The sequence below is a fragment of the Parus major genome, chromosome 1, assembly GCF_001522545.3.
Source record: "Parus major isolate Abel chromosome 1, Parus_major1.1, whole genome shotgun sequence".
Taxonomy (NCBI): domain Eukaryota; kingdom Metazoa; phylum Chordata; class Aves; order Passeriformes; family Paridae; genus Parus; species Parus major.
In genome coordinates this window covers 14,024,291-14,042,103 of record NC_031768.1, presented here as the reverse complement: position 1 = coordinate 14,042,103, position 17,813 = coordinate 14,024,291, and the positions used below count along the sequence as shown (strand labels likewise).

Sequence of the window (17,813 nt, the reverse complement as noted above, 5' to 3'; positions counted from 1 at the left end):
ATTTTTGTCTTTTGTTAAGCTGTTAAGATGAAAAAATATTTTTAAGATAAAAAGGTTAAAACAATAAAGTTAAAATATTTGTTCAGTACGTCTGGATTTGTTGCAAATGAATGTGTGTATGTGAGATAAGGAGAACTGATTACAAAAACATTTCCTCTATCTGAGTGTCTTTCCATGGGATACAATTAAAACTATGGAAAGAAATTTAAGAAGCATTTACCAGTGGAAATTGCAAGAAACACTTAAAAGAGCTCCAAAAATGTCTCTTATTTCTGCAGCATTGGAAGTGTAAAAGATGGTGAGGTGAGATGTGGAGATAAGAGAAGTCTGCCATATGCTATGATTTATACACTGCAAGAAAGATAGGTTTAATATATTTTTAAATATATTTAATTGAATTCCTACTGTGTAACTGCACTATAAGTATAGAATTGAATCAAACTCCTTATAACAAGATGAAGAAACACTGTAAGAAGGAAATAAAGGCTCTTCAACACTGAAAAGTTTTCCTGAATTGTTCATGCAAAAACTGCCTGAGAACACAAACTAAATAAGAAAATTTGTGTAGTGCTGAATGTGGAAGGCCATAAAGCTTTGATGGTGAACGCTGACTGTGTCTTATGATAGTGGCTCATTGCTTCTTATGGAGAATCACATTCCACAGAGATGGCAAATGCAAATATCTTCTCCAAAACAACAGGTCAGGAAATTCTGATTGTACAATTTAGTTTCTTGATGGGCTTTTAGGTCCATATTTTCTTGTAGAAGAAGGCTTTTTTTCAAATAGTTATCTAAATTCGTTTGGCACATATACATGTAATAATTTTAATTGAAATATTGTAGGTTACCATCACAAATACTGAATTGTAAGTAAATTTCAAGCATATTCCTCTCTAGGACAAAGAGTACGTATTAAAAAGTAAGCCCATTTATTGAAATTCTTAAATTCAACAGTTATTATGGTAGAAGGTAACACATAATAATTTCATTCCACTATTTTAAAAAATATTTGTGATTGAAGACAACTTTGTAGATATCAACTATATTTTAATAACTGATTGAGAAACACAGTTTTTCTTCTGGGTACATTGCCTTCTCATACTTAGAAAAGTAGTGGTACATGAAATCTTAATCTGGTAGAGTGGCACCCTAGAAATGCCTTACTGCTCTCCTGATCTATAATTCTCAGGGGCTTAGAGGTTTCTCTAAAACTCCTTTACAAAGTGGCATCATAGAAGCTAAAGTTTGTAATCTTTGTACTCTTCTTTTATGCCTATGTTCATAAATCAACTTTTCATTTATTCTTACAGTAATAATTTCAGGAAAGTTAATTAAAGACAGCTTTAGGGTCATTTAAAAACCAGCTTTTTGTCATTACTGTTTATTTAAAAACTTTTTTTTTGCCTTCTTTTTAGGGGTGTGGCATAATTTTGTTCTTGGTGTTGCCAGTTTCATGGTGTTGTTTCTGCTGCCAGCCATTCTTTTCCCTTTCTATTACACGGGTGTTGGGGCACTTGTCACTGAGGTTGCAGAGGTAAGAAGGATATTTGCTCTTTCCATATTACATACTTTGTGACCTGAAATGTACCTGTATCTCTTATTATCTTAATCAGGTTTGATCAGTGCAGTCCTTTGCAGAATCTAATATACTGAACTTCTTGCTTGAAGTTTTCCTTTCAGTCTCATGTATCTTAGTAAATAAAGGAATCTGGTAGGAATAATGGTAGACTAATTAGCATGCTATAAAACTGTTGAGACATTTTAAATGAGTTTGTGGGTTTATTTCTGGGAGTTTTTAAACTGTTTTTCAGTATTGGCACAAAGCAAATCTACTGGAAACTGCATTATCACTCCAGTTACTGCTATCTGTTTTTAATGTTAAAGTTTATTTTGAGCTGATTTCCTTGTTTGGTCAGCTGGAAGCAAAGTAGAGAGACTTCTGGAATTCTGGAAAGGCATCATTTTTTTCTGAGCTAACCAGATACAGCACAGCTGAACAGCAGAGCTGAAAGGATCCATTCTTTCTTGGATCTAAAAGTCAATTGTTAAAATTCAGGAGAGAGTGACATTTATAATGCTTTATTACCTTTGAAAGTATAGGTACACCTATTCAGGATTCAGGGTATTAAGTTTAATTTAATTTAGTAAGTTGTGGGTTTTCTTACCATTTTGACCTATATGAAAATAATTACACAAATTTGAAGATGTCTCCAGGACACTTGGAGACTTCCTTTTCCTTCCCCTTCCCCCCCATTTTTTAGTGCCTGAACCTAAAGATTCCATAGGATTCAGTTGAACTGTAAACCAATCCTTATGGTTTTAACTATACTGATATGGCTGACTTCACTGTTCTTCTCAGGATTCTCCTGCCAATGGACCGCGAGGTCTTTTTGTGGGAGACCTTGTCACTAACCTACAAGACTGCCCAGTTTATAATGTGGAAGACTGGAATTCCTGTCTAGGAGACATCTCAGAGAAGTCACAGGTCGGCTACTGTGTAAGTGCAGCCACCCTACAGCAATTAAGCTTTCCAGCTAGAGGTATGACTTAAGGTGCTCTCCTCATTATTTTGTATGTTAATTATATTTTAATTTTATCATGTCTTAAAGACTATTTTGGATTTAGAATTTGTTGTTAGGGTCAGATTCTTTGTAAGTCAAATCTGCAGTCCTGTCTTAAGTGGTTACTATTTATATATATATATTATATATATATATAATATTATATATCTATGTATGTATGTATATATGTCTGTATATGTGTGTGTATATATGTATAAAAATATGTGTCATAATACACACACACACACACATATATATACATACATATATATAATATGTGCCATGCTGTTTTATGTAATCTGAAAGTGAGGGATGGCTATAGAGGAATTTCACTTGTCTTTCAGTCATCCTGTGCAAATATCCTGTATGATCTGAATAATAAAATTTGCTTCTTCAGGATATTGCAGAACTTAGCAGTAGTACAATTATCTCCTCTGTTTTAAGTTCTGTAAAATGGATCAACTCAGTGTTCTTTTGCAGATGTATTTTTCATGTTACCTCACAGCTTTGATCAGCATGAAATTGCAAATTGTAGGATTTAACCCAATGATGTGCTTTATTATATTCCCTTCTTTGGATCTGTCTCCCTATAGGGTTTTATGTCATTGCCCATAAACTCAGTTTTGTCTGGATTGCACATACTGCTTCTGGAAGTCAGTCTACTTCCTTCTATTTTCTTTTATACATTAGAGTGCTTGTTGCTGTAAGGGTTTACCCCCAGGAAATCAAAAAAAACCAAAAAAACCCCCTGAACTAAACTAGAACAATAAACAAAAATAGAGTAGAACAAAAAAGAACAGTCAAGTTAAATTGGCTGAGCATCTTGTGACATGCCCTGAAGATCTCTAAGATTTCTTTCGTGCAAGCATTCATGGAAAATGAATTCCAGAGGTAAGGGGCTGCTGCTGAGTGAAGCCTGTAGGATGTTATTCAGAGCTTAAAAATTATCACTGCATTTTTCCATCATCCTGGAAAGAAACAGGAGGTCAGGCAACTTGACTGTCCATGGTTTTGATGCACTACTGTACTTTTGTGAGTCTGAAAAAGTTATTTTTTTTTAGTATGTAAAGAAAGTGGTCCTATAACTGGTACTAAGATAAATGTTTGAACTGGAAACTAGTGGCATATGGGTAAGAACCTGCTTTTAGAGGTCTGACAGTTTGGATTATGCTTCTGAAGAGGAGTGCAGCTTTGGCCCATGCTTTCAGCAGGGCAGGGATGGCATGAGCCAATTCTCAGATGTTTTAGGTGTGTATATATATCCTCAGATTCTGCTGTTCTCTGAAGTGCAATTTCAGAATCATGGGTGATAAAACTGCATATTCTGCAGATGAACCAATCCTATTTAGATTGAAATACTAGAGGCTTAATGCTGTAGACTCAATATTGCTTCCAAGCCTGGTTGCTGTATTGTGTTAGCAGCCCATTGTCCACACTACTGCCTTCTAATCAGACCAGTCTGTCTGCATTTTTGGAGTCATAAGCCTCCAGCAGTGAGAAATATTCCTCTGAAATTAAATGAACTCTGTTTGGTCTCCAGCAGCTGTCATTTATCAAGATCTTGACTGTTCATAACTTGACATAAATACAGAGCATTGATAAAAATGTATACAGCAAATGAATTCCATCTAGTTGACCATAAAACTAATGGAGAGTGAACTATCTGAGTATTGAAGCTAGAGAAAAAACAATGCCCTAAGGATCTTCTTGAAACTTAAAAAAAAAGTGTTTTCAATGTAGTTTATAAGGAAACTAATTTCATGGTCATTTGCTTTTCAAAAATATATGTAGTTTCTTAGCCTCAGGGTACTTGAAAAAAGGTTTGTACGGTACAGTGCTTGCACCTGTAAGCCCCAGGCATAAAGCTCTGTGTCAGTGGATTGCAGGTTATGCAGTGATAAATCAGCAACCAGTATCACAGGCTTGATCTCCCTGAGGAAGAGACTGCAGTTGCTGTGATACAGAGCCTTACTGTGACCATTCTTCAGTGTCTGTGTATGTTTAAGCTGTTGTTGGACAGTAAGTTAGGCTTAATTCATTTCCAGAACATATGTACGAAGGTTCTTTTCTAGGCTAGTTAAATCATGGTTTAAAACATCATTTATTCACTGCTGTAGCCTTCAAGGCTTGGAAAGCTTTCATAATCTGAGTCTTATAAAGGCTTTCATGATTTAAAAAAGTATGTTTTGAGTCTTGGCCATTTCCATAGCCAGCCAGTGAAATCAGTACTGTAGTAGCTAACAAATTTCTATGCCAACCATTGGTGCAAGTTAGGGGCAATGGATATAAAAGTGTTTTGCAACTTGTAATGCTTAAAACATTGCAGTGTTAGATCCCCAGCATCTCAAGGACATCTATTAAGGTGAAAAAATCAGTATGTAGCAAGACTGAAATCATATGACATTCACACATATTGGTGGTGAAGCTTTATTTTTAGTTGAGCCTCTGCTAGGCTGTGTGAATGACTGTAATTCTTGAAGGCTGTAGGATGATTGTTTTACTTCATTCAGAGACTAATTTTTCTCAGCAAATAATATTCTTTGCTCTATGCCTATGTTCTTTAGTCTACAGGAGACTTGATGGCACAGTTGAATGTTGTAGTAACAACAGCCTCACAGACATTTGCTTTTCATACAGCAGTAAGTTGGACAGCCATCTGGTAAGTTACTTAAACTACAAATTCTGTCTAGTAAATCTAATTTTTTTTACATTAAATTAGTAATATTTACTGACACTTATGCAGCATACTCAAGTGTTTAAGAATATCCAGTTTGTAATAAAGGTATGCATGTATTCTCCCAATTGCAGCTTAAAAAACCACAATATATTAGTTATGATTTTTCCCATAATAAAACAGGGGTTCTCTGGAAGAATCATAAAAAATCTTAGATACCTCATTCCTTTAGGCAGAAAAACACCTCAGTCATTTTCAGTATTCTGGATGCACAATACTGGTGAGAAAAAACAACCTTTGAGAAGAGGGTGAAATTACTTATTTTGATGTTTCACTCTTTAAAGGAATTGAGCACTACAGGGAAAGCAAAGCCCTGGACTACCTGTTCAGTTATTTTGTCTGAAGCCAGCAGTGCTGCTCCCTAAATTTAAATAAAAACATGCAGGAGAAAGTCCTAGAGATTGGCCAGTTTCTCAAAATAAGAGCAGGACTTGAATCTTTTTAAACCATGTTGATTTTCTTGTCACATAGAAACAAAGTTTCTCAGGATTTTGACTTACTCCCTTATAAAAGGGTTTAGCAGCATTCCAGTGCCTAAGGGGGCTACAAGAAAGCTGTAGAGAGACTTTTCACAGGGGCAGGTAGTGATAGGACAAGGGAGAATGGCTTTAAACTGAAAGAGGGCAGGTTTAGATTAGGTTCTAGGAAGAAATTCTTTAGTGGGAGGGCAGTGAGGCCCTGGCACAGGTTTTCCAGAGAAGCTGTGGATGACCCATCCCTGGAAGTGTTCAAGGCCAGGCTGGATGGAGCTCTGAGCAACCTGGTCTGGGGGAAGGTGTTCCTGTCTGTGACTGGGGTTGGAATGAGATACTTTTAAGGTCCCTTCCAACCCAAGCCATTCTATGATTCTATGAAAATGCATCAATGTTTGTTAAAATATGTGTTCCATACTCACAGTGATGGAATATTTCTGTTGGCTCTTTAAAAGCAGAAGAGCACAAGAATCAACTGTGTTAACTTTTCTACACATACCAGTTTGTTATTGTTCTGACACTAGTGATAAATACCCAAAGAAATTCAAATAATTTTTTTCCAAATCTGCTATGTTTACAGTTTCTGCAGTGGTAAACTTGCCACTCCAGGGTGTTTTTGTGGCATTTAACCACTAAGAGTTGAACACATTCCAGTGGTTCATTTGAAATACAGCAATGGCAGCAAGATTTGATAAATCACTATTCCATTGAGCCTGGCCATTCTTAAGCTTTTAGCTGCTACTTATGAGCAGGGTAGAAATAAAAGCATCAGGAAGCTTGAGACCTTGTGACTTTCAAGTGTCCTTAGACTGGTTGTGAGTTTTTGAACAGTTTTTTTAAATGGTCTTTGCAGTGCTATGCAGCAGTTTTTGAAAGTGTGTTCTTTCCCTCATTAGAATAGAAGGAATTTGTATCAAAGTTAATGGTGATAGTCTGACACTCATGCATTCATGAGGAGTGCAATGATCAGGCTGAGAAGGTAGAAATTACTTCTGTTTTTCCTCCTAAGGCAAACAGTAGATTAAGATTCCTTGCTTCTATTTTTAGAACAAAAGAAAAAGTGTCACTGAGATTTTAAGAGACATGAAAAGGAAAACTAATTTCCTGTTCCTTTCTGCTGTAGTGTCTTTGGCCTATGGGGAGCAAGAAAGATCTGGTCTGTCAGATTTAGAGAGTGAAAGAGTGTTATAGGCAGGGGTTGGGACACAGCAGTGCATTGAGTCCTATGTTCATCTTGAGAACGTTTTCTTAGCAACAACATACCTGGTAGGTTTGTTGGTTTATTTGCTGAAACTTCAGCTTGAACAGATAAGTCACTAGGGTGTTGTTACAGGCTCTGTCCATTAGAAATACCAACCTATGTTAAGATGTCATGATTTTTTGTTGTGCATATGTGTACTTTTCTAGAAATAGTTTGCTTGTATTTTGGTATATGTGCATACCCTCTCTTCCACACTACAGAACAAGGAATGACAGGTTGAATATGTATCAGGTACAGATTCGCCAGGACTTGACAACAAAAAACTAGGGGAAAAAAGTCAGATTTTAGCTCTTTATGGGCTTCTATCAGTGAAGCGTTTCTTTGCTTAAAAAGGTGTATTTTGTTCTTGTATTTTGATCTGCTGGAAAATACCTTTATGTTTCATAATGATTTTAAATACCCTTTGCAGTATGCCTGTCTGCCAGCACGAAAAGTTATTGAAGCCAGCAAAGTTTGTCGAACCAACATGGACTGCCATAAGGACTTTGTTCCAAGCTTTTGTGTGACTCCTTCTTTGGAGAACCAAACAAGGCTAATCAGGGTAAAGCATCCACCCCATATTGACATGCTCTATGTAGGACACCCCATGCATCTTCAGTACACAGGTTGGTATTATTTATTGAAAATTTAGCAAAAACAATCTCTAGTATGGTTTCCTTTGCCTGCCTGCTGAAACAAAGTCTTGAAGTGCTTCTTAGTTAATTTGTTTAAAACAGAATCCATTTCTTGTTAAAGCCAGTGGAGAGACATGGACTATTAAGGCCTAAAATGAAATGTTCACAGTGCAATGAGTTATGAATGTAATAGAAACCATATGTGATATCACGTGGTTGTTTTTTCAGAAAAGTGTGAAAGGGCTATTTCTTGAACAGATCTTACTCAGGTTAGTCATAGGAACCAGGTACCTGCATTTTCCTAGCACATAAATGTCTCAAAATGCTATTGTAAAATCTCTAGGGCACCTTGTTCCAACACCTTTCCTGGAATATCAGCATGACTGCTTAAATCACACCTAATATCCAAGTATCTGTGACAGATTCCCATGACTACTGAGCCACAAGTGTTATGACAACATGTTTTTTTCCTGATCTATTTTTTTCATTTGACTGCCCTGAATTAAGTAACATTTAAAATTTTAGTTCCTTACTTTGAAATTCACTGTGACTCTCCTGTGGGCATCGTATATAAATAAAAAGTAATTCTGCTCCTGAAGTGAGTATGGAAAGAATGAAAAAATTCATCAACATCCTACTTGACAGCTTGAGTGGCATGGTAAAAATTAGCTGCAGATGGGTTTTAAGAAGTTTGAAGTGTTAAATTACTATCCCTTCCTCACAGGCAGCTGAAACTCTCAGGGCGATTTTACCTCAAACACCTTGGAAGTATCTCCTTAGGAAGGCATTGTACTTTTCTGAATAAGCACTGGAATTAAGTACAAAAGAGCTATAGAAACAGTGATGAAATCTGGTAGTGTAAATCCATTAACATTCTTGGATACCATATTTTTAGTTAAACTATCAGTCCTTATTTTTCCATACTCTTAATTTGATACTCTGTGAGGAGTTACTTATTTCAACTCTCTTACATATGCTCTTATTAATCCCAAAATATGATCTCTTAATTTGTTACTTCTGGCCTCATGCTATTTAAGAGGAAGACATTGTTCAGTTGTGTGTTACCAACACACACTATTATATCTTATGATATTTATTTCAAGTGCAGCAACATATTTTAAGAATAAAGTTTTATAATTATTCAGAATTCCTTTTCTTGGACTTTACCAATACAAGCTATTGGTACTGAAGAACAGTTGATTTCTCTTTTCAATACATTGGAGCAATGGAGTTTTCAATGGTGTTTCCCACTGCAGTAATTCTGCAGAAGAATTGAACCTGCCAGTCTTTCAGAAGCCAGAAAACAAGGTTATTGCATTTAAAGAGATAGTTCTTCTTTAAGATGTTACTTTGTGAAAATCCTGTTTGCTTACACATGTAGGAGTAGAATTTTGAAGTGATTTACCCTTGGAATTGTGCACTGAATTAATTAATTTGAAAGCTAGAAGTTTGATTTTATTACCAGATTTGCTGCAAATGCAATCTATGCTCTTATGTTCCTTTTGGAGCAACACGAGACCTAAAATGATAGGATCCTGGCTTGGGTAGCAGGCAGTATGCTGTATCATTGTAGAGTTTCATGCATTCCAATGGAACAACTTCTAAATATTTCAGACTTAGCATTGCACTGTACAGGATTAGCCGGGGCCAACAGGTTTGGTGTGGGGGTTTTTTTCCCAAATGTGACTCATCAGAATGTAACTGGTTTTTACAGTTAAAAAAATAAATTAATTTCTACTTCCTCTACTGTGTGAGCTTTGAAATAGGAATATGTTTTAGTGAAATGCTTAATTCTTTAGCCTGATCTTTCTGCCCACAGGAAACATTACTTTTTAGAGTGGTGCTACATTTAACACACAACATAATACAGGAGTTGTAGTACTAGTGTGTACTATGACTATACTTTCTCTAGAAATGTCACTAAAACAATGTTTAAATAACATTCTAAAAGTATGCATGCATTATTTTCTGCGTAGGCTTGTATTGCTGTCATGGTAGCCCTGATTTATGGAGAATCAGTAATTATTTCATATTTTCATTAGAAGATCATTTCTAGATGACATATTATTTTAAAAAGTATATCCAGGTTAGATACTTAGAAGAAATAGTCTCTATGGTTTATTTCTGTTAACTCTAACTCTTGCCTTAAATTAAAATATCCTAGAAAAAACATTTTTGTTTATTTTGAGGCTATATATAGCACTTGTTTCCAGTATTTAAAGAATAGCAAAACTTTGAAGAATTATTATCATAAGCAAACTTTCAGTGATAGAGATTTGGCCAAAACTAAAACAGAAGGATGATTAGGAGTGCATGTTGTTTGGGTCAGACACAGTGAGTAATGCTTTATATTAGCATTCTTTCTGTAAGAGGTATCTAATATTATCCAATATAAATTCATACTGTTGCTTCAATACACATGGTATTAAGTCTTTTAAACTCTTCTTATTGCAGGCCAGTTATGTTCTAGAGTCCCTTTCTCTGCTGGACAGTTGATATGTAAGGTTGAAATGGAGGGCCCTGTCAGTACTGCCATACAAATTTGCAGTGTTTCTTCTTTATTATGTATGAGGGATTTTATTCCCTTATGTAATTTCTAATAGTGCAACATTTTTGCTTCCTTGTCTGGCCCTTGTTGAGAAGAGTCTGGTGACTAAGATCTCTATTAGGAATTCACATTACTTGAGGAAACATAATATTCCTGAATGTTATTCTTGCCCATCACAGACCAAAAACTGTAAGATTTTCGTCATGAAAAGAAGATGGAATTTACCTAGAAGATCATTTCCTCAAGTTTGACCAGTCTCCTACTTCTGTTGTATCCAAGTCTTCTAAAAAAAAAAAAAAAAAAGGCACTTCCTGGCTTTGGGTATGCTCATGAGCAGCAACAGCCATAATCCATGGTGAAGGTCTCTCTGGTACAGTCTGTTCTCTCAGTATTTCCATGCTTGTTTACCCTTATAGCTGAGGGTGGTCCTATATTGCTTTTAACTCAGGTTCAAGGGATTACACATATAGTCCTTCTGGAGACCACACAGGAATATTTCATGCCGTGCTGTCTGTTTCCTCCCTGTCATACATGCTCTTTCCCCCATGAAGAAGTTTTGAAAAGCTCTTTGGTCAACCTAGTCTCTGAGTCACTTCCAATTAAAATTGTGTCTGTTGTGAATTCTTCTCAGTATTTGCCAACACCATCTAGCATTAGCCGACAAAAGAAATGTTATTTCCAGGTCAAAGAATTGTTTAATTAGAGTGGGCAAACAATGACTGTTTTCTCTCAACTGGGCTCATTTCTGTTCACCTCTTCCCAGCCGTGTCTTTGAAGACAAGCCTGTAGAGCATAATTTCTGTAATTCTGTTATTCTTCAGAGGACAGATTTGCCTACTGACATTAGGTTTGATCCATTACAACCACAAAATTCATTGTTTCATATTGCAGTCCCTAGAGCTCAGTCCAGCATCTTCCTGAAGAGTTTCTCTGTGTTTGGAGCTTGCTTCAGCAGCAAGGTTTAGAGTTGAAATCCATGTCTAGTGGCTGTCAGTGACAACAGTTTATTGTAACAAAGACAGAAGATCAATGATCCGTTCTCAATGTAGGAATAATTTCAGGTTCAGGATGGTGGCTTGGTAGTGGCCATTAGGTATTTGTCAAGAAGCAGTCAAGCTTTGAAACTACAGTGTTTTGCAGTGTGTGTCTTTTCAAATCTTTGAATACACTGGCTGTCTCAGCTATTTTGCTATTTTGGCTCATGAACAGGAGTTTTGATCAGATGTTCTCATATCAGCCTTCAACTTGACAAGTTGTTTGCTTTGGATATCACTTGACCTGTGCATACAGACAAACAGTGATGTGAGGCTGGAGAACAGCCCTGCAGAAAGACATCTGAAGTGTCTTGGTGAGTGACAAGTTGAACATGAGCCAGCAGTGCCCTGGCAGCCAGGAGGGGCATCAGGGACAGCATCACCAGCTGGGCAAGAGAGGGGATTGTGCTGCTCTGCTCTGCTCTGCACTCACCTCGAGTGCTGGGGGCAGTTTTGGGCACCACAGTATAAGAAAGATATAAAGCCATTAGAGAGCAATCAGAAGAGGGCTACGAAGATGGTGAAGGGTCTAGACAGGAAACTATTTGAGGAGCAGCTGAGGTCACTTGGCTTCCTCAGCCTGGAGGAAATCTCTTCATGGTCTACAATCTCACTAGGGGAAGTGGAGGAGCAGGCGTTGATCTCTCTGGTGACCAGTGACAGGACCTCAGGAAATGGCCTGAAACTGTGCCAGGGGAGGTTTAGGTCAGATATCAGGAAAAGGTTCTTCACACAGAGGGTGGTCAGGCAGTGGAACAGGCTCTCCAGGGAAATGGTCATGACACCAAGCCTGATGGAGTTTAAGCAGCATTTGGACAGTGCTCTCAGGCACATGATGTGACCCTTGGGTGTGTCCTGTGCAGGGCCAGGAATTAGACTTGATAATCCTTGTGAGTCCCTTTCAACTCGGGATATTCTGATACTATGCAAATCCTTGTGTGAAGACTGTCCCTTTTATTCAGACAAAAAGCCAATCCCTGAAGCTGTTGGTTGTGTTTCTGTCAGCCCAATCCCTACCCTGGCAGGTCCACCTTCAGCTTTGTCTGGAGGGCTGGGCCAGCAGGTTTGGGGGTGGAGGAGGCTGTTTCTGTTGTGGCTGGGGCAGGGCAGTTCCCAGCCAGTTCCCGAGGAGGAGCAGGGGAAGAGGGACAGCTTAGGGGTCAGGTGTGTGAGTTTCTTAGGGCTACTGTAGTGGCAGGGCAGGTTCAGGTGAACTGGGCTGGCTTTCTGAGCCTGTGATCAGTCCAGTGCGTTCTTGCTGGTCTCCAGAGACACGCCTGTGGAGAGAGGAGGTGGCTAAGCTGCAGGTGAGACACAGGGACTCTCCTCCACAGCAGGGCCCAGAACTGGCAGGGCTTACTGCTGTGAGTGGAACTGCTGGCACACCTTGGCAGAGGCACAGCCAAGCAGGGGGTACTCCTCTGGGCAGGTTCACTGGTCAGTAGCAGTGCCAATGCATCTCTTGCTTTCTAGAGCAATACCACCCTCCGCACTTTTTTATTCTGACTTTGTTTTGCCTCTGCCTGTCGTTCATGCAAGCTACTCTTGTCCAGGCAGGCCCAGTTTGAGCAAACTGGCTTCAATCCAAGTAGGGTTCCCAAGAGAAGACCCAGAAAATAAGAGGCCAGTTAAAGCTGCTGACAGCTGCAGAAGCCTCAGCAGAGTTTTTTGACCAACCACTGACTTGCTGTTGCACAGCAGCCTGACTAGAAAAGCTTTGTGGCTGTGAGCTGCCTTTGAAGAAAGCAGGAGCTTTTGGGGGAAAGGGGGGATCGATGACTCACCGTTTTCTCGCACACCACCAGCAGACTGCAAGAGAACACATCAGTATCCCAGCTGGCACAACAACCAGGACTATCACTATGCCTATCATACAGCCTGCTCCATGACAGAAAACACTTTCGATGTCCTCATGGGCTTTAGGAACTTGTTTGGTTGTTTCTCCAGCCTTTTCTGCAGAGTAATTCAAAGTGTTAGCCTGTCATCTGCCAGTTTACCACTTGTGAACTTATAGCATGTTTGATATCACCAGAATGTTCTGGTTTCCCCCATTGCTGGTCCTGGAAGCAGACAGGTTGTCCCTCTGAACAGAACTCAAGTGATCAGGAGGAGAGCACAGTGGGGAGCACTGCTGCTTGTCCAGTCCCTCCTTTGACAAAAACTCATCAGGAAATTCCACCTGCAATTCTCCCTCTCTGGGCCAGCTCCCACACCTCAAGGGGTTGAAGTCAGCCCCTCATGGAAGACACTTGAACCTTGCTCTCCCTGTCTGCCTTTTCTCCAGCATGGGCATCCCTTGCAACCACTCCCAGGTTTCAGGATGTATCTGCTCATAAGGAACCCCAGCAGAACTGCTCAGTACCTGAATGTTTTGGGCTTGCTTGAGGAGATTCACCAGCTTTCTCATTCTGTTTTTCTCCAGACTTTGGCAGCACTGCCAAAAAGCAGAGACAGGTAAGGTCTCAGCATGGCTCAGACATAGAGGATGGTGAGGTTCCCTCTACCTTCCTTGCCCAATATGTGAGTCAGAACTGGACTCAGCTCATGAGAGGGATCCTGCTTGGGGCTAATTTCATGCTTTGGCCATCTAGGTACTCAGGGCAAGCTTTGGGATGAAGCTGCAGAGGGGGAGCTATGTTTGTGCAAGAGTCCTGTTTTTTGTTGTCTCTGCAATGGGATCCAGATGTCTTGAACCGAACATGCTTTCAGCTTAGTTACTGATGTGACATGCAAGAGAAGGCACTGAGGAAAGAGCCTGCTGCCACACAGCCATCCTGTGCTGACCATACAACAGCAATTACCTGGCTATGCCAGAGGCTGGCATCGACCTTGGAATGAGCAACTTCCATTTCACATGAAAGGAAGATTAAAAGGTGAATGTACCTTCCAGCTAACTTACCTGCGGGATTATGCATATGCTTGATAACTGAAGATCTCCGCAAGCTATCAGCCTCAACATCTTAAAGAAAATTGTTCATTAGTAAGCTATTGACACATCATTGATAATTATTCTTTCAAAGGAAGGGACATTGAGAACTCACATGCTCCAGGCTTACCCAAGGGCTCCAAACCATCTTTCTGCCAAGCTGCCAGAGAATCTGCTAGAGAGTCAGCTAGAAGCAAGCACAGAGAAATGTTTCCATTGCGTGTTGGGATCTTCTGCTTTTGTGTACAGAAGCGTTGGGTGGGGGGGTCAGGTAACAACATGGGAACAAGATGTCAGTGGATTGCCAGAGCTGCAGAGGAGGACATGGGGACCTCTGAGCTGGCAGCTCAGCACTCTTCAAACACAAGGTGCAACAGCTCTGGAGGAGAGATGGACCCTTGGGACTCTATTAACAGGAGAGCTCACCCAGAGGAAACCCTCACTTAAGCACCAGAGAAGAAAACACATTGGTGAGAAGACCCCACTAGCCCTTGGGAGGCTGGACCACTGCTGGCGGCTTACCTGCTTCCTGTGATTTGTGTGGAGCATAGTTGGCTGCCCCAGGATGCAGGACCATCAGGAGGATGAGGAGGGAGAGGAAAAGACGGTGGACAAGGGCCATGGTTCCCCTTCTACCACACTGCTGCTGCTGCAGTCAGGGATGGGGCCTGAGCTGTTGGTTCTTATGGCCAGTGCAGTGCCATGGGGCTCTGTGACCTCATGGCCCTGTGCTGCCAGGGCAGGGCTGTGTGGGGATGGCATTCAGGGTGCTCATGGAGAGCTGCTGGGGCACCGTGGGGCTGTGTGACTTCATGGCCCCATGCAGCCAGGGCAGGGCTGTGTGGGGATGGCACTCAGAGTGCTCCTGGGAAGCTGCCCTCCCAAGAAGGGGAACACATCCCATAGGGCAGCTCCACCCAAGGGCTGGGACACAGCCTCCCCACTGCAGGATCAAATATACCTTCTACAAGTTTGCAGACAATGCCAAGCTGACTGGTGCAGTTGGCACACCTGAAGGATGGGAAGCCATCCAGAGGGACCTGAACAAGCTTGAAAAGAATCCTCATGAGGTTCAATAAGACCAGTTACAAGGTCCTGCACCTGCAATGGGGCAGGCCCCTGTATCAAACTGCAGAAGTGGTTCTTGGTTAACCAATGTAATTTTTAAAATAAGGCTAAATGAGTATTTTAATAAAATATTGCATTTAGTTGAGGAATTCCATATGTAGAATATGTGTAAGGGAAAAAATATTGTATCTTTTGGGCTTTTTTGTGGTTCAACTATTGTTTTACCATAATGCCATGATACTAAAAACTGCTAGACAAACACATAAAATATTTCAAAGAACTTCCCAGTTGTATCTCTGATAATCAGTGTCATATATTACAGGCTTTCTTCCAGAAAGAGATTAGATAAATGAAGAAATTCTTCACTAAACATGGTGAGACACTGAAACATGTTGCCCATAGAAATAGTGGATGCCCATCCCTGGTAGTGTTCACAGCAGAGCTGGATGGGGTTTTGAGCAACCTGGTCTAGTAGATGTTCCTACCTGTTCCAGGGAGGTTGGAACAAGATGATGTTTAAGGTCCCTTCCTACCCAAATTATTCTATGATTGACTTGGATACCTCTGTCTTTCTGAGCTGGGAGGTGTCCAGGATTTCTATCTGTTGTGTTTTTCACTCAGTCATCCAGCAGATTTATTTTCTCTCAATTCCCCTAAACCAAATATCAGTCTTAAGCTTTAAGCAAAAACATGACTTTCAAGCACACTAGCAGTTTTGATACTGAAAATTTCCCTGCTTGTTGACACACTAAACCCTTTTTTATTTTGGTTCTCCTTGCTATCCATATCTTTCCAACCCATGGTGTGTTTGCTGGCTGGACTTATCAGAACGGCATCTATTAAGAAAAGAAAATGTCTTTATATGACTGAATGGACCAGTTCTCTGCCTTATGTGACTTTAGAACTACTTTCCCTCACCTTTGTTGCTGTGTCCTTGAATTCTTTATTGAACCTGAAAAAATCTGATCTTACTCTTAAGTATGATATACTTAGCAGCACTTCTGGTATGTTACGTTCCCAATGTTCTCTTAGCCTATGGTTAAAATTTCTCCAAGGGTGAGTTAAACTGTTCCTTTCCCAAGGGTTGTTTGTATTGAGTGGGATTTGAACTCTTGCCTTCAGATATCTCCGTGGAGGTATGTATTTCTTGTGGCTATAACTATTCTCCACATCAGGAAAATTCAGGCCATTGTGGCTGGCAACTCATATCTAAAGTTCTTTAAAGACAGAGAGTATTGGTGGTACTATGCAAGTTTATTCTCAAGGTGGTTTTCTAATTCTGCATTAATTTACCATAACCTCTTCCTTTTGGGGATAAGACCCTGCTGTGCCTTCCTTTTAGTAGGAAAGGTGTCTTTCTTGCAGCTGTCACAGAATGGTTCTCAAACAGTCCCTGGTGCTGGAAGACCCAGAATGCTACCCAAATGGAACATCCCTGTACTAACAGTGTGCCTTCTGGCAGGTCTTAAACTACTGTACTTGCCTTGAAGAATCTCTCAGAAACATTTGACATGTAGTCTACTGAAGGTTCATGTGCACCTTCAAAGAACAGCGTGTACAGTAATAAAGTGTTCGAGATCATGTGGTCCTTGTCACTTCAATTTTCCAGTCACTATTTTTAAGGATGCCAAGTCCCAACTCACAGATTTTTGAGTTGCACCAAGTCATGACTTGAAGTCACTTATCATCTGAACACAGAAGAGAAGCTACTTATGTACTGGCTAACTGGTGTTGGTTGGTGTGATGCAGCTGTGCATCCCCTCATAGCCTTTGCTTTCTCAGAGGGACTCCAGAATTCCCCACTGCCATACACCATGAGCTCAGCCTCGGGTTAGGGGGATCTGCAGGTACTGCAAGAGAAAATTTTTCTGCCCTTCAGAGAAAATACATGTGTGCACCCACAGTATGCATGTGGACTGCATATGTTTAAAAGGTATGATTATAGTCTGGTAACTATAATCATACTGGAATCACACAGTGGGGTCTTTATTACAAAAGATGCCTCTGAAAATATGTATTTTAGATCTGGTTTTACTGAAATGCTAATTGTATTTTGTGTAGTGACTTTACTGTGATAGGTGGCCACATTTAAGAAGAATATAACAGCTGCGCTCTTGTAAAAACAAAAAAACAATCAAACCCTTATTTAGATTGATTATTTGTCCTGGAAGAGAATCATTTCACATGTGATTTTTTTTTTGCAAAATTATAATCTAAAATTCCTAATGTTATAACCCTGGAATGACTATTCATGTTTTGCTTATTTTCATTTCAGTAAGTCTCAGCAGCTTTGTACCACGACAAAACTTTCTAAGTATCGATCTGCCTGTGGTGATAGAGACATTTTGCAAGTATCCTTTGAGGTATGCTTGTTCTTTTAAGGTAAGAAGGGAACTGTTCAGAATTTAGTGATCTAGCAAAATTTCAGTTGGATGTCATTTTAGACAGGATGCCCTGGAATACTTCTGTAGAGATTTGACATCTTTATCCCATCTCTGCATTGATTATTTTCCATGTGCCAAGCTAAAAATAACTCTCACTTTCTTGTGTTTAAGAGCATATTTTTGCTCAGTGCTTTTTTAACTCTTGAGGGT

At 39.8% G+C, this 17,813-nt stretch overlaps 1 protein-coding gene and 1 long non-coding RNA gene across 4 annotated transcripts in view; one reads left to right on the top strand and one right to left on the bottom strand.

The window, feature by feature from the left end:
* MBTPS2 (membrane bound transcription factor peptidase, site 2) overlaps positions 1 to 17,813 on the top strand; it is a 49,644-nt gene that overhangs the window by 24,925 nt on the left and 6,906 nt on the right. For 2 of the 3 annotated variants that reach the window (XM_015636437.3, XM_015636430.3), the window contains exons 6-10: positions 1,416 to 1,534; positions 2,360 to 2,540; positions 5,126 to 5,220; positions 7,439 to 7,634; positions 17,495 to 17,570. In XM_015636437.3, coding sequence (XP_015491923.1) covers positions 1,416 to 1,534; positions 2,360 to 2,540; positions 5,126 to 5,220; positions 7,439 to 7,634; positions 17,495 to 17,570 — 667 coding nt within the window. Of the gene's footprint in view, positions 1 to 1,415; positions 1,535 to 2,359; positions 2,541 to 5,125; positions 5,221 to 7,438; positions 7,635 to 10,370; positions 10,495 to 17,494; positions 17,571 to 17,813 lie in introns of those variants that run through there. The other variant, XM_033512289.1, reaches the window with a different exon arrangement.
* On the bottom strand, positions 13,092 to 14,177 carry LOC117243956. The gene is made up of 3 exons (XR_004496138.1): positions 14,125 to 14,177; positions 13,588 to 13,659; positions 13,092 to 13,178 (listed from the first exon to the last, which is right to left on the bottom strand). It is a non-coding gene; the product is annotated as an uncharacterized LOC117243956 (long non-coding RNA).